The 17856-nt window shown below is 41.9% G+C and overlaps 1 protein-coding gene and 1 long non-coding RNA gene across 2 annotated transcripts in view; one reads left to right on the top strand and one right to left on the bottom strand.

The window, feature by feature from the left end:
- LOC121541966 overlaps positions 1–602 on the bottom strand; it is a 73444-nt gene extending 72842 nt beyond the window's left edge. Inside the window, exon 1 of the long non-coding RNA XR_005995807.1 lies at positions 442–602. This is a non-coding gene — a long non-coding RNA (uncharacterized LOC121541966). The remainder of the gene's footprint in view (positions 1–441) is intronic.
- A 5219-nt stretch (positions 603–5821) lies between these two features.
- LOC121541967 (pre-mRNA-splicing factor RBM22) lies at positions 5822–17648 on the top strand. The gene is made up of 11 exons (XM_041851379.2): positions 5822–6028; positions 6445–6498; positions 7250–7279; positions 7590–7722; positions 7886–7986; positions 9144–9316; positions 9506–9706; positions 9978–10142; positions 10341–10450; positions 16921–17049; positions 17169–17648. Exons 1-11 carry the CDS (start codon positions 5975–5977, stop codon positions 17309–17311), a joined length of 1293 nt encoding a protein of 430 aa, XP_041707313.1. The 5' UTR covers positions 5822–5974; the 3' UTR covers positions 17312–17648.
- Positions 17649–17856: the final 208 nt, after the last annotated feature.

The raw sequence follows: 17856 nt of genomic DNA, 5'->3' as shown, positions 1-17856 counted from the left end.
AATGTATGTACTCTAACTGTAAATCGCTCTGGATAAGAGCGTCTGCTAAATGACTAAAATGTAAAATGTAGTTAGCTGGCTAGCAGAACTAGCTGGCTAATTCAATTAGTGAAAAACTAAACGTCACCACCTGATAAGGCTAGCAAGCTAGCTATCATGCAATAGCGTGGCAGTTTACCAGAATTATGAATCACTAAACTCTTTGTTTTGTTATAAAGACAGCTTACCGTAGTTAAGATTTTACACACGACCATTTACATATCTAGCTAAATAGCTATGTCCTCGTTGCTTTGTAGCTTAGCTAGCTAGATAGCTGCCACTCACTCTTGAGAGTCGAATTCGGAGAAAGGGGGACTTTCAGAGGCTAGCGTTCCCATAAAAACGCGTGCTTTCCTGCTGCACGCTTACTAGACAAACACATTTAACTCAATAGCAACTTACCCACTTGATTGTTTCGTCGACACGACCCGCTTGATGTATAAAAACTGGATTTGAAGTTTGGAATCAGGCAGTAGATAGCTTTACCAGTACTGGGGCGTCCTGGTTTATATGTGGTTTGTTACTGGGGGAGAGAAACATGAGGACTTGTCTCCCTCCTTCACGCGTCGCCTTCTCGGAGTAGCGAATGGTCGCTAGAGGGCGTAATTACACCTCCAGTAAACCCCCCTCTAAAACAAAACAAACGTGTGTATATTTTGTTTTATAAAGCATTGCATGTTGAAAACAAGCTAATAGGACTCATTGCAACTTTCGATTGGGCTTATTGCATTTTTTAAATAAAAATTATATGGAAAAATGACTATGGTCAATGATGCTTGTATGGCATTCCACTGAATATTATTGATGTGATAAGAATAATCTCCCTCTCTTGCTCTGAAGGAAAATGGGTTTCATACTAGATGCCTTCTGACATTAATGGGGCAGGGACCCGAAAGTCCCCTGAGTTTACAGTTGGCCATTGCTCTTCAACAGATACATGGCTCATCATATCTGTGCCTGCCATCACTGTCATACATAGCCCTGCAGTGCATTCGGAAAGTATTCATACCCCTTGACTTTTTCCACATTTTGTTACGTTACACCCTTATTCTAAAATGTATTAAATAGTTTCCCCCCCTCATCACTCTACACACAATACCCCATAATGACAATGCAAAAACAGGTTTAGAAATTTTTGCAAATTTACTAAAAATAAAAAACGGAAATATCACATTTACATAAGTATTCAGACCCTTTACTCAGTACTTTGTTGAAGCACCTTTGGCAGCAATTACAGCCTCGAGTCTTCTTGGGTATGATGTATTTGGGGAGCTTCTCCCATTCTTCTCTGCAGATCCTCTCAATCTCTGTCAGGTTGGATGGGGAGTGTCGCTGCACAGCTATTTTCAGGTCTCTTCAGAGATGTTCGATCAGGTTTAAGTCTGAGCTCGGGCTGGGCTATTCAAGGACATTGAGACTTGTCCCGAAGCCACTCCTGCGTTGTCTTGGCTGTGTGCTTAGGGTCGTTGTCCTGTTGGAAGGTGAACTGTCGCCCCAGTGTGAGGTCCTGAGCGCTCTGGAGCAGGTTTTCATCAAGGATCTCTCTGTACTTTGCTCCGTTCATCTTTCCCTCAATCCTGACTAGTCTCCCTGCTGCTGAAAAACATCCCCACAGCATGATGCTGCCACCACCATGCTTCACCGTAGGGATGGTGTCAGGTTTTCTCCAGACATGACGCTTGGCATTCAGGCCTGATTGGTGGAGTGCTGCAGAGATGGTTGTCCTTCTGGAAGGTACTCCCATCACCGCAGAGAAACTCTGGAGCTCTGTCAGAGTGACCATCGGGTTCTTGGTCACCTCCCTGACCAAGGCCCTTCTCCCCTATTTCTCAGTTTGGCCGGGCAGTCAGCTCTAGGAAGAGTCTTGGTGGTTCCAAACTTCTTCCACTTAAGAATGATGGAGGCCACTGTGTTCTTGGGGACCTTCAATGCTGCAGAAATGTTTTGGTACCCTTCCCCAGATCTGTGCCTCTACACAATCCTGTCTTGGCGCTCTATGGACAGTTCCTTTGACCTCATGGCTTGGTTTTTGCTTTGACATGCACTGTCAACTGTGGGACCTTATATAGACAGGTGTGTGCCTTTCCAAATTATGTCCAATCAATTGAATTTACCACAGGTGGACTCCAATGAAGTTGTAGAAACATCTCAAGGATGATCAATGGAAACAGGATGCACCGGAGATTAATTTAGAGTCTCATAGCAAAGGATCAGAATAATTATGTAAATAAGTAATTTCTGTATTTATTTTTAATAAAAACCTGTTTTCGCTTTGTCATTATTGGGTATTGTGTGTAGATTGCTGAGAAAATAAATTGGAAATTAATTTTAGAATAAGGCTGTAACGTAACAAAATGTGGAAAAAGTCAAGGGGTCTGAATACTTTCCGAATGCGCTGTATATCGCCATTAGTGTGTTGATCCCTAATCTTGGTTATTCTCATGGCCTCACATTCGGGGGGTTTTCAATCACTTTGGCAAAATGTTCAGATGTAAGTGGTATATTTTCTTATAACACTAAACTGACACTTGCAATGCCACCTATCTTATGTTCAGAACCTTTGATTGTGCATTCATTGGGGTTTCACACATCTTTCACCCCTGAGTAAAGTTCAGTGAAATACCATGAGTACATTTTGTTTAGTAAACAACACATTCCACTGCACCTACCCGGTGTATGTGACAATAAAACATATTTTGAAACACATTTTTATCCAATAGCGAAAAATACAAGATACACATTTCAAAACTGTTATTTTTTAAGTGCTGAATATAAATAATAGTGGATGGTAAATATAATTTTCCGTACAGTATTTGACTATAACTTGACATACACATTTTTATATCCAATGGCAGGTTGTGAGCATGTTGAGAAATATGTCAGTCTTACAGTTTCATTATCTTTATACAACTCATCGGAAATAGGGGTGCTGTAATGCAGTTGGCTATTGTACAAACTTAGCACAGTGTTGTATGCCATTTCTGCCCCATGCAACATTGTACAAGATCACCTTTTCTATGTGACTTGTCAACTGATACAGTATCGCCTGTCTCTCTGCTTGACAAAATTAATACGTTTACAGTGTATCAATGAAATTCAGATAATGAGTGGAATATATTGTTATATACAAACCAGTTATTTCAGCAGTGCACTGTACACTTAAACTATGAACTATTGAAGCACACTGGCTGATGGAGAATGATGATGTAGTATTTACAGCCATATCCATTTGGTTTTACCTTTCAAAATAAATTGATGTCAAATTGATGCATTTATGAGGTAAAAATATAGACATTTACAGTGTTCAGCAGTTATCAAACTATATACTTTAACTAGGCACTACATATTTTGGTTAAGTAGTTAACAGTTTTGAGAAGTTTGACTAAGTAATAGTATTGTTAAGAAATGACAAGAAAATCATATCAAAAGTAAAGTCAATATTGCATTTTGAAAAGCAGATACTTAGATTGAATATGTATCCAAATTGAAAAAGTGATTTGGTTCAGTGAACAAGTGACTGTGAATTATTTTTGTTGTACTCAGTGAATTGAAAATGTGCTCAGAGTTGTGAAACACGAGCCGTTTTGATGATCTGTTTGTCTTAGATTTGTGAAAATGTGCCAAATACTTATTAAAAATTATAATAGTAGGCCATCTTTAACCTCAGCTAAGGCCATGCTCCTAATCATCACCTGAGAGACTGGGGGTAAATTACCCTTTCCTCAATGAACCACCCCTATATATACACACAAGCATGCGGGTAGAATTATTCACCATACACAATAAAATGATCCACAGATGATTGTTGAAGATGTTGTTTCCACTCTGAAATAATATTTATACACTTTTATAAAGCTGTCTGTGTGGTGTGTGTGTTTGTGTGTGTCAATGACTGTAGACAATGTATGAAGGTGTGTGTGTGTTTTGGTCTGATCACTTGAGAATGCTTTTTGCTGCAGTGCATGCTAGGAAGACGCTGAGCCAGGGTCAGAGTAGTACAGAAGGTGTCGTATGCGGAGGCAGTGAAGAGAGTAGTAGAGGAAGATGGGTCCCTGTGAGCTAGGTTGAAGATGACAATTGTGAGTAGGCTGAGGCCAATAGAGACTCATAGGAATAACGTGCTTCAGTAAGGTTGGCTTCTTAGTGTTCATAGCCATGGTTATCAACTCTACTGCAGAAATTAAACATAAATCACAGAAAATAGATGTTGTGGTGGCAGCTGCAGAGAAGTACTTGGGCGTACGAGGTTTAACTGCAGAATAATTACAAGGTGTGTTGAACGAAAGTGTCCCGTCCTCCCAGGCCGCCGGCCTGAGGTACATTTTACATTTTAGTCATTTAGCAGACGCTCTTACCCAGAGCGACTTACAGTTAAGTGAGTGCATACATTTTCATACTGGCCCCCCGTGGGACTCGAACCCACAACCCTGGCATTGCAAACGCCATGCTATACCAACTGAGCTACACGGGACTAGGATCAGATAGGACCAAAGTAGTGGAATAGTGGTGAAGTTTTAATGGGTGCAGGACAGGGTTTCCCAAACTCGGTCCTGGGGACCCCAAGGGGTGGACATTTTGGTTTTTGCCCTAGCACTGTCTACGCAGCTGATTCAAATATTCAAAGCTTGATGATGAGTTGTTTATTTGAATCAGCTGTGTAGTGCAAGGGGAAAAACCAAAATGTCCACCCCTTGGGGTCCCCAGGACTGAGTTTGGGAAACCCTGTCCTGTGTTGGTAGGGCAATTTTTTATTCCCTTTTCCCTGTCCTTTTTTGCCCCTCCCATTTTTGTGTGACGAAGTGTAATGAATTCACACTCCAGGACAGTGGGCAGACACAGCCCACACAGTAGGTGGCGGCATGCACCTTGTATGTATGCGGACCACCATAATACCATAGACGAAGAAGAAGAAAAAAAAAGAAGAAGAAGAGTTTTCACCAACGATGTATATAAACCCTGGATTGCTGTAGCTATTTATTGGCCATTGAGAGGCTTTGAAGCCAACAGTCTGCCATATTGGCAGAAGGAGTAGGAGGAGCAGTTCTCCATAGGAATAAACTGAATTCTACAGTATTTCAATTAAATGTTTAAAGGACAAAATTACATGTAGTTAAGTTTTTTGTTGTTGTAGTGGGGACAGTAACATTAGTAATCTCTAAAAGATTATACTTGAGGAAAATGTTATGTACTTTTCAATTTTTTATTTGTATGTTTAGCTCACATAATATAATTTAAAAGCATGCATTAAGGTGTCTGTTTTAGAATAAATGTAGCAAAAACGAATGTAGACATTAACAAATGCATTTCTATAGCTTCCAAATTATGCTTTACGACGGTGGAGTGGCGCAGTGGTCTAAGGCACTGCATCGCAGTGCTAACTGTGCCACTAGATCCTGGTTCGAATCCAGGCTCTGTCGCAGCCGGCCGCGACCAGGAGACTCATGGGCGGCGCACAATTGGCCCAGCGTCGTCCAGTGTAGGGGAGGGAATGGCCGGCAGGGATGTAGCTCAGTTGATAGAGCATGGCGTTTGCAATGCCAGGGTTGTGGGTTCGATTCCCACGGGGGGCCAGTATAAAAAAAATATGTATTCACTAACTGTAAGTCGCTCTGGATAAGAGCGTCTGCTAAATGACTAAAATGTAAAAATGTGGAGGATTGCCAAGATGGAAGCACGGTGGCTTCAACACAACGCCCCCAAACGCTCATCTAGTGTATCTAGCGTATATATAACTACTTGGTTTCAACTAGTTACTACAGCCACAAAGTCCATATTGGCTATCATAAAAATGTGCTTTTCGGTCTTAGTTTAAAGGTTAGGGTCAGGTTTAAGATCAGATTTGAAGAAGACACATTTTAGAAATAGGCGGGGTTTATGACTTTGTGACTGTGGTAACTAGTGATTACCAGGAAGACGCTGACGGAGGATTTCGAAAATGGCGACATCTTTAGGAGCTAACACTTACAATAGACAAAATTGGGAAGACGCGGTATGTTTTAAATGATATTTTTCAGTTAATCTGAAAGGAAAATGTAATTGTTATTCTGCGACATTGATTGTGTCAATAAGCAGTGGTAATTTACTAGAGATACGTTTGGTGTTTTCCTGTGAGCTCGCTTAGCTAGCTAGCTAACTGCAAATCAGAGATGGTTTCTAGCTAGCTAAGTCGTTGCCCTTTTTAATAATTAGCAAAATAAAGTAAACATCACAGCTACGTAGCTAAAAATTTAATGTTCTTGAACTATTTAATCGATTATTCAAAGTATCTAACTAGCTAGTTAATTCGTAAAATATCAGATTTGAGCTTTATCGTTAGCTAACCCCTTAGCTAGCTACGTTACTAGTATCTACTGTAACTAGTTAACGCGTTAGTTAATTGTTTTGTTTCCATCTTCTCTTCTACAGGATTTTCCCATTCTCTGCCAGACATGTCTTGGAGAGAATCCTTATATTCGAATGGTACGTTTAATCAATTCTCTGACTTCGGGTTAATGTTCTCAAGTTAACTAGCCATTGATCATGACTCTTCGTTCAATTACATTACACATAACATAAGTCATTGGACGAAGGGCGTCTTCTGTAGGGGGAAGTTTTATTAAGATCCCCGACGCTCGGTCTGAACATTAACATGCATTGCTTGAGGTACGATTTTGGAAGCAGAAGGATATGTTTTATATCAGTGATGAATAATTGTCAAAAAACAAAAGGTTAAATTGATACACACCTTCATAGGGTTAGTATATCCATGTTTGGAGATGGAAGACAAGAGGCGACCACCTGTGCTAACATGCGCCAAACACCTGTGTATAAGCGTAACTCGGGAAGTGCAGCAGAAGTGTAGTTTGTCAGATGGAGGCACCCGTAGCTGTATGGATTTGCGCAAAACCGCTACAATAAGTACATATTTTTATTAGAAATATTTTTTATTCTCGCAGATGAAAGATAAGGGCTATATCCCAAGCAATGATTGACGTTTCTAACCGTTAAAACACAGTGTCGGTATTGTAGCTCATGGTCGAAGCTAATGGCTGAGAACTGTAGGAGAAGGCAGAAGTCCGCCCAGAGTTTTCGAGAGCTAGGAGCTAACCATCTTTTTGCTAAATGCATATCCATGTAGCTGAATCGTGCTATTTTGATTGACATGTTCTTCTAGATATGGTTACTCAAAACAAGTACTCATCCTGTATCACAATCTGTTTATTTTTGATAGACCAAGGAGAAGTATGGCAAGGAGTGCAAGGTAAGAAATTCACAAGTGCATTAATGCTCAATTGGATTAATCAGTCACAGTTACACATATAGCAGAGTTCTCCCACATACGGTAGGTTCTGAGGAGATGCTGTGTGTGTAATCCTTTGTTCCAGCCCAGATCTGATACAACAACTTAGCTATTGAAGGTATTTAATCTGGACCACCACTAGTTGATTTATTTGTGTTGGCTAGTGCTGGGCCGGAAAGAAAACCTGCGCATAAGTAGAGAACCCTGCTATAGAGTATGCCACTGTGCAATGTAAACCTTGACTGACCTGCTTCCGCTATGTCCTGCTTAGATATGTGCCAGACCCTTCACCGTGTTCCGATGGTGTCCTGGGACCCGTATGCGCTTCAAGAAGACAGAGGCCTGCCAGACATGCAGTAAGATAAAGAATGTCTGTCAGACCTGCCTGCTGGATCTAGAGTATGGTGAGTCAACAAGAACAGGATTTGGAACAGTCATCCTCTGGGCCAGGTTATGTCTGTACCATCTAGAGAATGACTACACACACAGAGTTGTATAAAAAATGAGATATTGCACGACCGACAAGTTCAGGGTGGCTGTTAAAATGTTAATTACTCCTTCGTCTAGGCTTGCCAATACAGGTCCGAGACACTGGGCTGTCAATCAAGGACGACGTGCCGAAATCAGATGTGAACAAGGAATACTACACTCAGAACATGGAAAGAGAGGTGATGTATTTTCCCTTATTTTTTTAAATATTTTTTTTATTGAACCTTTATTTAACCAGGTAAGCCAGTTGAGAACAAGTTCTCATTTACAACTGCGACCTGGCCAAGATAAATCAAAGCAGTGCGATTTAAAAACAACACAGTTACATATGAGGTAAACAAAACATAAAGTCAAAAATACAACAGAAAATATATATACAGTGTGTGCGACTGTAGTAAATTATGGAGGTAAGGCAATAAATAGGCCATAGTGCATAATAGTTACAATTTCGTATTAACACTGGAATGATAGATGTGCAGAAGATGATGTGCAAATAGAGATACTGGGGTGCAAATGAGCAAAATAAATAATATGGGGATGAGGTAGTTGGGTGGGCTAATTTCAGAATGGCTGTGTACAGGTGCAGTGATCGGTAAGGTGCTCTGACAACTGATGCTTAAAGTTAGTGAGGGAGATAAGAGTCTCCAGCTTCAGAGATTTTTTCAGTTCGTTCCAGTCATTAGCATTAACTGGGAGGAATGGCGGCCAAAGGAGGTGTTGGCTTTGGGGATGACCAGTGAGATATACCTGCTGGAGCGCAGACTACGGGTGGGTGTTGCTATGGTGACCAGTGAGCTAAGATAAGGTGGGGATTTGCCTAGCAGTGATTTATAGATGACCTGGAGCCAGTGGGATTGGCGACGAATATGTAGTGAGGGCCAGCCAACAAGAGCGTACAGGTCACAGTGGTGGGTAGTATATGGGGCTTTGGTGACAAAGAAGATCAAAGGTCATTGTTAACATTATATGATTTGAGTCCCATGCGTAAACTTCTAATTGTGTGGTGGCAGTAATGTTACCAGACAGATCAATGTTTACATTCTGTCATCTAGCCTAATTCTGCTTGCAAATATCCTAACAGTGTGTTCATGCCGAGGGTTCAGATAGCACCTTTGACCCTTCTCATTTTCCCTTGGGAAGATTCCAGACAATGTTTACTCATCAGATGTCACATGACTTATTTATCAGGACCACCCAGAAATATCTGGTCTTTGGTCCTCTGGTCTGAGTTGTGTACCTTCCATGGCCAGGTCATTCATCATTATTTCAGTTAAATGAAATGGTTTAAATGGGGGTAAAATGCATCCCTTTGACAGTAGCTCTCTCCTGACTGCAGATAGGGAACTCTGATGGTACACGGCCTGTGGGTCTCCTGGGTAAGGCCCCCAGCTCTAGTGATATGCTGCTGAAGCTAGCCCGCACCACGCCTTACTACAAGAGGAACAGACCACACATCTGCTCCTTCTGGGTGAAGGGAGAATGTAAGAGAGGAGAGGAGTGTCCTTACAGGTGAGCAACTGTCAACATCATGAAACCATAGGTGCAAAGAAAGACGTGACACATGTTAAACATCAGGCAATTTGTTGACTTATGAGCCAATGGAAAAAGTAAATTCAGTGGCACAGGTCTGGTTATCATCTAAGATGTTGACTGACGTGTTGCTTTAACTCTCATTATCTGTGACCTACTGAACTCCAGGCACGAGAAGCCAACTGATCCAGATGATCCCCTGGCAGACCAGAACATTAAGGACCGTTACTATGGTATCAACGACCCTGTGGCTGACAAACTGCTGAAGAGAGCCTCCACCATGCCGAGACTGGACACTCCAGAGGACAAGTCCATCACTACGCTGTACGTGGGGGGGCTCGGAGACTCCATCACAGACTTGGAGCTCAGGTGAGTGCCTGCCCGAAATTAGTACAGTTTTACTCCAAATGAAGCAGACGGGGCTCACTGAAGTGAATTTAATCCAGTGTGCATTGCTGAATGTTGTCAACGGACAGTACTACAGTTGGGCTATATATATATATATTTTATTATTGAACCCTTATTTTACCAGGTAAGTTGATTGAGAACACATTCTAATTTACAGCAACAACCTGTGGAATAGTTACAGGGGAGAGGAGGGGGGATGAATGAGCCAATATAACTGCTTGCCTCCCAACAGGAACCATTTCTACCAGTTCGGGGAGATCCGGACCACCACCATCGTTCAGAGGCAGCAGTGTGCCTTCATCCAGTTTGCCACCCGCCAGGCTGCAGAGTTGGCTGCTGAGAAGTCCTTCAACAAGCTCATTATAAACGGTCGTAGGCTCAACGTCAAGTGGGGCAGGTAAAGTACCATCCTGTGATATGACAGTCTCATACACTTCCACCTGTGGTTCCTAATACTAGTGACAGATGGCTGTGGCATCAGGTACCTGTTCTTCTGTTGATTGATTTCTCTGTTATCACAGATATTACAAGTAAAAACACCTCCAGTGTGACATGAATTGATGTGATGGATTGACTGTGTGTTATTCTGTTCCAGGTCCCAGGGAGAGGGGGGAAGGAGGGAAGGGAGAGGGGGGAAAGAAGGACGGGGAGGAGGGCTGACTGAGATGGGGCTGAAGCTGGAGCCGGTTCCTGGTCTACCTGGAGGTGAGAGCTATACACTGGGAGAATCTCAAACGCATTTCCTTGATTCCTAGCTACCTCTGTCCTCACCACCTCCTCCTCAAAACCCATTAGATGAGAAGTTCAGAAGATGAGGGACCTCATACCTCCTCCAATGGGGTTTGAGAAGGAGGCTAGGAGAAAGGAACTAGGGCTGTTGCGGTGACCGTATTACCGCCACACGGGCAGTCATGAGTCATGACCGCAGTAAAATTCTATGTGACTCGGTCACGGTAATCTGCTCTTATGCACTCTGGACTTCTTATTTTATGTTTTACTTTAGTTTATATGGTAAATATTTTCTTAACTCTATTTCTTGAGCTGCATTGTTGGTTAAGGGCTTGTAAGCGTTTCACGGTAAGGTTTACACTTGTTGTATTCGGCGCATGTGACAAATAAAATGTGATTTGATTAGTAGTACCCAACTAGCTAACGACCGTCAGGTTGCTAATGGCCTGGTGCTCAGGGCTCTATTGTCCCTCTAACCACTGACATCAATGCAATTGAAATCACATCAACCACTTATCAAAACAGTATGTGCTTTTAAAACTCACCTCACTGTGATTGATTAATTTGAAGAAAGAAGTTCAACAACAGGTTGAAACTGAGTGGGAAACATGGTCCTTGTGGATGTCATTTCAAAGCCGAACACAACGAAATGGACAGCGCTTTCTAAGGTGAAAATTAATTAAAAACACTATATGCATTTTAGAGTTTATGCATAGGCCTCTAAATGAGCCCAAGCCCCACCCCTAAAAAAAACTGAATTAAAATAAATAAGAAAAAATGTTAAAATAATGATTGCGCTGTTATACAATACATATCCTACCACATATTACACACGGCATAAAAAAATACTGATTTGAGATATCTTTGGAACATTATTGGTCTAGCAGAAATTAAGATTTAGTATGATAAAAAACACAAATAGAATTATGTATGCACTCACTAACTGTAAGTCGCTCTGGATAAGAGCGTCTACTAAATGACTAAAATGTAAATGTAAAATTTAGTCTAAAAATATAGTTAATTTGTAGTTGATTTTGAATAGCAGATTAATAGGGCATTGTTTTATATTTTCATAATTAATAGGCTGACACATTACCTTTTAGCTACAGAATATCCCACCACTGTGAGTTTCCATCTCCTCCACTCTCCTTCATTTCTTCCTCCAGCGTGCAGAGAGAAGGGCTGTCAACCGTTTAATGAAATATGTTTTGTTGTGAAAACATGTTACTATCGATGTTCTGGAACAGATTTCACTTGGTTTTCAAAATGAAGCACTGGGTAGCTGCAGGAACATGTTTGAAGAGGCCATGGCATACAGTTTGGGCAGAACATCACCTGCAGAGGAGCCTACCCGACATGAGTAAAACATGTATGTACCAGTGGGAAAGTGGCCTCCATTCGCTATTCCAGTACATTCAGATGACATGTATTTTTTGTCTTGCCTCTGTTCCTGCCCATTTGATAATGGGACATTCTAAATTGAAAATATTTGTACATATTAGTAAAGACAAGATTAAATCGAGAATAGTCTGATGGGTGAAAATCACTTGATGAGAGAGCAGTGTGTGCAGCCTGAGGCAAGGAACAGAGCACACGCTTTTTTTCTTTCTTTTTTTTCCGACTTTCTCAAATCATCAATAGCCTGTAGTCGCATCATGCAGCTCATAAATGTTTTGATTTCTAAGACATTCTAAGGTTTGTATCATTCACAACTAAAGTTGCCGGATAACTCTAAATCTAGTGTATAGGACCTGTTTCAAATGATCAGTTTTACGCTCCATATAGCCACTTCGTATGCACACATTCTCGCTCCAGAATGGGAAAAATATCCTTTATATTTTATACAGCTAAGTTTAATTACATTCTTCTTACTATAATATAAAATAATGGCACGGGACTTATAAGCATATCTTGTCAGCTAAATTAACAAGCCTACAGCATGCCGCATAGCCAGATAACATACAGTAGGCCAACTCATATTCTGTTCTTCTGAAATACATTCTTCATATCATAATGTTTCTTTAGACCTGCCTAAAATAAATAATGGATGTATTGTGATGGTGTATATTCAATTGATTTATTAGACTTTTTAAAATTTAGATGTTCCAAAGGCGTGCATTAGCGGCTTGTACAGTTGTGGTCAAAAGTTTTGAGAATGACACAATTATTGGTCTTCACAAAGTTTGCTGCTTCAGTGTTTTTAGATATTTTTGTCAGATGTTACTATGGTATACTGAAGTATAATTACAAGCATTCAATAAGTGTCAAATACTTTTATTGACAATTACATTAAGTTTATGCAAAGAGTCAATATTTGCAGTATTGACCCTTCTTTTTCAAGACCTCTGCAATCCGCCCTGGCATGCTGTCAATTAACTTCTGGGCCACATCCTGACTGATGGCAGCCCATTCTTGCATAATCAATGCTTGGAGTTTGTCAGAATTTGTGCGTTTTTGTTTGTCCACCCACCTCTTGAGGATCGACCACAAGTTCTCAATGGGGTTAAGGTCTGGGGAGTTTCCTGCCCATGGACCCAAAATGTAGATGTTTTGTTCCCCAAGCCACTTAGTTATCACTTTTGCCTTATGGCAAGGTGCTCCATCATGCTGGAAAAGGCATTGTTCGTCACCAAACTGTTCTTGGATGGTTGGGAGAAGTTGCTCTCAGAGGATGTGTTGGTACCATTTTTTATTCATGGCTGTGTTCTTAGGCAAAATTGTGAGTGAGCCCACTCCCTTGGCTGAGAAGCAACCCCACACATGAATGGTCTCAGGATGCTTTACTGTTGGCATGACACAGGACTGATGGTAGCGCTCACCTTGTCTTCTCTGGAAAGCTTTTTTCCGGATGCCCTAAACAATCTGATAGGGGATTCATCAGAGAAAATGACTTTACCCCAGCCCTCAGCAGTCCAATCCCTGTACCTTTTGCAGAATATCAGTCTGTCCCTGATGTTTTTCCTGGAGAGAAGTGGCTTCCTCGCTGCCCTTCTTGACACCAGGCCATCCTCCAAAAGTCTTCGCCTCACTGTGCGTGCAGATGCACTCACACCTGCCTGCTGCCATTCCTGAGCAAGCTCTGCACTGGTGGTTCCCCGATCCTGCAGCTGAATCAACTTTAGGAGACGGTCCTGGCGCTTGCTGGACTTTCTTGGGCGCCCTGAAGCCTTCTTCACAACAATTGAACCTCTCTCCTTGAAGTTCTTGATGATCCGATAAATGGTTGATTTAGGTGCAATCTTACTAGCAGCGATATCCTTGCCTGTGAAGCCCTTTTTGTGCAAAGCAATGATGACGGAACATGTTTCCTTTTCAGGTAACCATGGTTAACAGAGGAAGAACAATGATTTCAAGCACCACCCTCCTTTTAAAGATTCCAGTCTTATTCTAACTCAATCATCATGACAGAGTGATCTCCAGCCTTGTCCTCGTCAACACTCTCACCTGTGTTAACGAGAGAATCACTGACATGATGTCAGCTGGTCCTTTTGTGGCAGGGCTGAAATGCATGGAAATGTTTTTTGGGGATTAAGTTAATTTTCATGGCAAAGAGGGACTTTGCAATTAATTGCAGTTCATCTGATCACTCTTCATAACATTCTGGAGTATATGCAAATTTCCATCATCAAAACTGAGGCAGCAGACTTTGTGAATTAATATTTGTGTCATTCTCAACTTTTGACCACAACTGTATAGAAAGTCACCCCCCACTTTCAAAATGTTCACCTTTTGTAGCCTTACAGCCTGAAATGAAAACACATAAAATTAGACTTTTACCCGCTTTATTTACACACAGTAACTCACAATATCCAAGTGAAAGCTTTTTTTTTTTACTCCGAAAAGTAATTTAAAATTCAAACCGTAAAATACCCTATTTGGATAAGTGAACACCCCCTTTTAGAATTGCAATTGCAAACTTGCTGAGGTATAACCAACCACCTTCCAGATAGAAAAATCCAGCTAATTGGCTTCCATCTGTGATCAATTGTAGTGACTTTGATTAGTTCAGAATAAAAGCAGTTGTTCAAAGAGGACTCCACTGCTTAGTAGTGCAATTCAAAGAAAATAATCCACTATGGGTGGAAAGGTACTTTCAAAAGATCTACGAGATAAAGTTGTGGAAAGGCACAAGTCAGGGGATGGATATAAAAAGATTTCAAAGGCTTTGTCTTTCCCTCGGAGCACAGTTAAGACCATTATTAAGAAGTGGAAGGCGTATGACATCACACAGACCCTGCATAGATCAGGCCGTCCCTCAACTGGATGACCGGGCAAGGAGGAGACCAATCAGAGAGGCTACCAAGAAGCTAATGGCGAATTTGAAGGAGCTTCAGGCCTTTATGGCAAAGGCTGGTCAATGTATGCATGCATGTGACCACAATATCACAAGCGCTCTACAAATCTGGCCTCTATGGGAGGGTGGCAAGAAAAAAACCACTCCTCAAAAAAGGCAGCATCAAGTCTCGTTTGAGCTTTGCCAAAAAGCGCATTGTAGATTCCGAGGCCAAGTGGCAAAATGTGCTGTGGTCAGATGAGACCAAAATTGAACTTTTTGGCCTGAACGCAAAACGATATGTCTGGCGAAAACCCAATATGTCTTTCCACCCAAAGAACACCATACCTACAGTAAAGCACGGCGGTGGCAGCATCCTGTTGTGGGAGTGTTTCTCTTCAGCAGGGACTGAAGCACTTGTCAGGATAAAAGGGAAAATGGACAGTGCAAAATACCGACAGATTCATGAGGAGAACCTGCAGCCCTCTGCCAGGAAGCTGAAAATGGGAAGATGGTTCACGTTTCAACATGACAATGACCCAAAGCACATCGCCAAAGCAACCGTACAGTAGCTGAAGGACTAGAAGGTGAATGTCCTTGAGTGGCCTAGTCGGAGCCCTGAACTAAATCCCATCAAGAATCTGTGGAATGACTTGAAGAGTGCAGTCCATGAGCCGTCACCATGCAATTTGACTGAGCTTGAACAATTCTGCAAGGAAGAATGGGCAAATATAGCAAATTCTAGGTGTGCAAAGTTAGAGACGTATTCAAAGAGACTACAGTTTCAGAGTTAAAATAAATAAATAAAATTCTCCCACTTGGATATTGTGAGTTACTGTGTGTAAATAAAGCTGGAAAAAGTCTGATTTTTATGTGTTTTCATTTCACGCTGTAAGGCAACAAAAGGTGAACATTTTGAAAGGGGGTGGAGACTTTCTATACCCACTGTATGTGAGGAGGCCTGGAGATGCTGAACATGTTTATGCATGGCGACCTGTTAATAACGTTCTATTACGGACATTTTTTTCCATTCCCACAAAAATCGCAACAAAGCGCCTATGCAAAACCCTCACTCTGTCACTCAGAAATATATTCCAGTGTCTGCCTGCCAGCTGAAAATCTTTGCCTGTGTGTGTGCAGGCTACCTGCCCCTCCCCTCTGAAGCATAGGTTACTGTAGCCTACTGACGACATTACAAGCATGATGTTTAAAAGAATGGATCAACTTTTTCAATGCTAGTTAAGGATACTATAGTTATGTTTCACGTTGGATTTATTAACTACAGAAAGGTAAGATGTGTTTTTTAATTCTAGTGCTGCTCGGCACACACAAGCTTGTTAGCTAGCGAGCTAAAGGTTGCTCTGGTCCAACGTTAAACCAACTCGGAAGTTTAAAGACATCCAAAGTTCCTCCATAGAAGCCCCTCCTCCGTAGGTATAATTCTGTGGGCCTAATTCAGATAATGCATGTCATAAGATGCCCAGCACTTCAAGGTAAGCTTCCTCCATCCTCTCTCGCAAAATGCCAGTTGCATCTTGCGCCCTACACTGTAACTGGCAGCACTGTGTATGTGGGTTTGTCTTTCATGATTAAACCATACTGAATAACACATGCTGTTATGGCAAAATACGATTTATTTCCTATACTGATTTAAATTGCTTACCCGCTCCACAGCAAGCTACTCTATCTGCACTAATTGGTGAAGTCATTTTATGTTTTAGGGCAGGGCTGTCCAACCCTCTTCCTGGAGATCTACTGTCCTGTAGGTTTTCAGTCCAACCCTAATTTAGCATATCTGATTCAGCTAGTTAAGGTCTTGTTGAGCAGCTAATAAGTAGAATCAGGTGTGTTAAATTAGGGTTGGACTGAAAACCCACAGGACAGTAGATTTCCAGGAAGAAGGTTGGGCAGCCCTGGCTTAGGGGTTTAAAAAGGAACAAAGGAACGATATCAACCGGTACTTTCTTTGGGGTTCGAACCGGTTCAGAACTTTATTTTGTTGGTCGGAACAGTGGAACGGAACCAAAAAAATAATGGTTCTGCTCATAACGAAACGATTGGAAAATAATTTTGTTTTCAACCCCTAAGTGTGGGTTAAACCCCCACACACATTTGACCATACCCTTCCAGTAATGTGATTTGTCAATACTGACCCTCTGTCTCTGTCCTGCAGCGCTACCTCCACCGCCTGTGGACGAAGACACCCCTACCAACTACTTCAACCTGGGCCCCAACTCAGCCCCTCCTGTCATGAACATCAGCCTACCCCCACCCCCCGGCGTGGCTATGCCCCCTCCTCCAGGTAAAACATGAATTCTCCCCCCCGTAGTGGACCACAAATGTTTAAAAGTATTTTCATTGTGTTATACATGTTTTTTTTTAACCCCCCCCCAACTAAGGTTTTATATTCCATCCCTACAGGCTTTGGGCCACCCATGTTCCACTCCATGGACCCCATGGGGATGCCCCCTCCCATGGGCATGAGGCCCCCTGTCCATGTCCACTACCCGTCCCAGGATCCACAGCGCATGGGTGCACACGCCAGCCATAGCGGAGGCTCCTAGACCCTCGTACCTCACTGTTTATAGTGATTTATTTTTTATTTTATTTTATTATTACATTTTGATTAACATCGTGATAGTTTTACCAATTTCACCCTATTAAAAACCCAGACACAGTGACTGTAGGCACAGTTCACAGATGTGAGATGCTTATTTTATATAAGCGTAATAGAGAAGAACCTCTGTTTGTCCACCAGCAAGGTCTTGCTCGTTAGGAAACGGGAGTGCTGAACAGTATGATTCGTTATACCTTCCTCCATCGAACCTACAGGTAACTGCCAAAATAAAGGGAACCCCAACATAACGTGTCTTAATAGGGCGTTGGGCCACCACGAGCCAGAACAGCTTCAACGCGCCTTGGCATAGATTCTACAAGTGTCTGGAACTGTATTGGAGGGATGTGACACCCATTCTTCCACGAGAAATTCCATCATTTGGTGTTTTGTTGATGGTTGTGGAAAACGCTGGCTCAGGCGCCGCGCCAGAATTTCCCGTAAGTGTTCAATTGGGTTGAGATCTGGTGACTGAGACACACACACCCTTTAAAC

The sequence above is a fragment of the Coregonus clupeaformis genome, unplaced genomic scaffold, assembly GCF_020615455.1.
Source record: "Coregonus clupeaformis isolate EN_2021a unplaced genomic scaffold, ASM2061545v1 scaf0785, whole genome shotgun sequence".
NCBI lineage: Eukaryota > Metazoa > Chordata > Actinopteri > Salmoniformes > Salmonidae > Coregonus > Coregonus clupeaformis.
Note: the sequence above shows the minus strand (reverse complement) of the source record. Positions and strands in the feature narration are given on the sequence as shown.

Excerpts from the sequence above, each read along its gene's own strand:
- LOC121541967 (XM_041851379.2), top strand. The coding sequence starts at position 5,975 with ATGGCGACATCTTTAGGAGCTAACACTTACAATAGACAAAATTGGGAA. Across the intron at positions 7,280-7,589 it reads AGTATGGCAAGGAGTGCAAG|ATATGTGCCAGACCCTTCAC; the intron begins GTAAGAAATTCA and ends TGTCCTGCTTAG. Across the intron at positions 17,050-17,168 it reads GGCTATGCCCCCTCCTCCAG|GCTTTGGGCCACCCATGTTC; the intron begins GTAAAACATGAA and ends CCATCCCTACAG.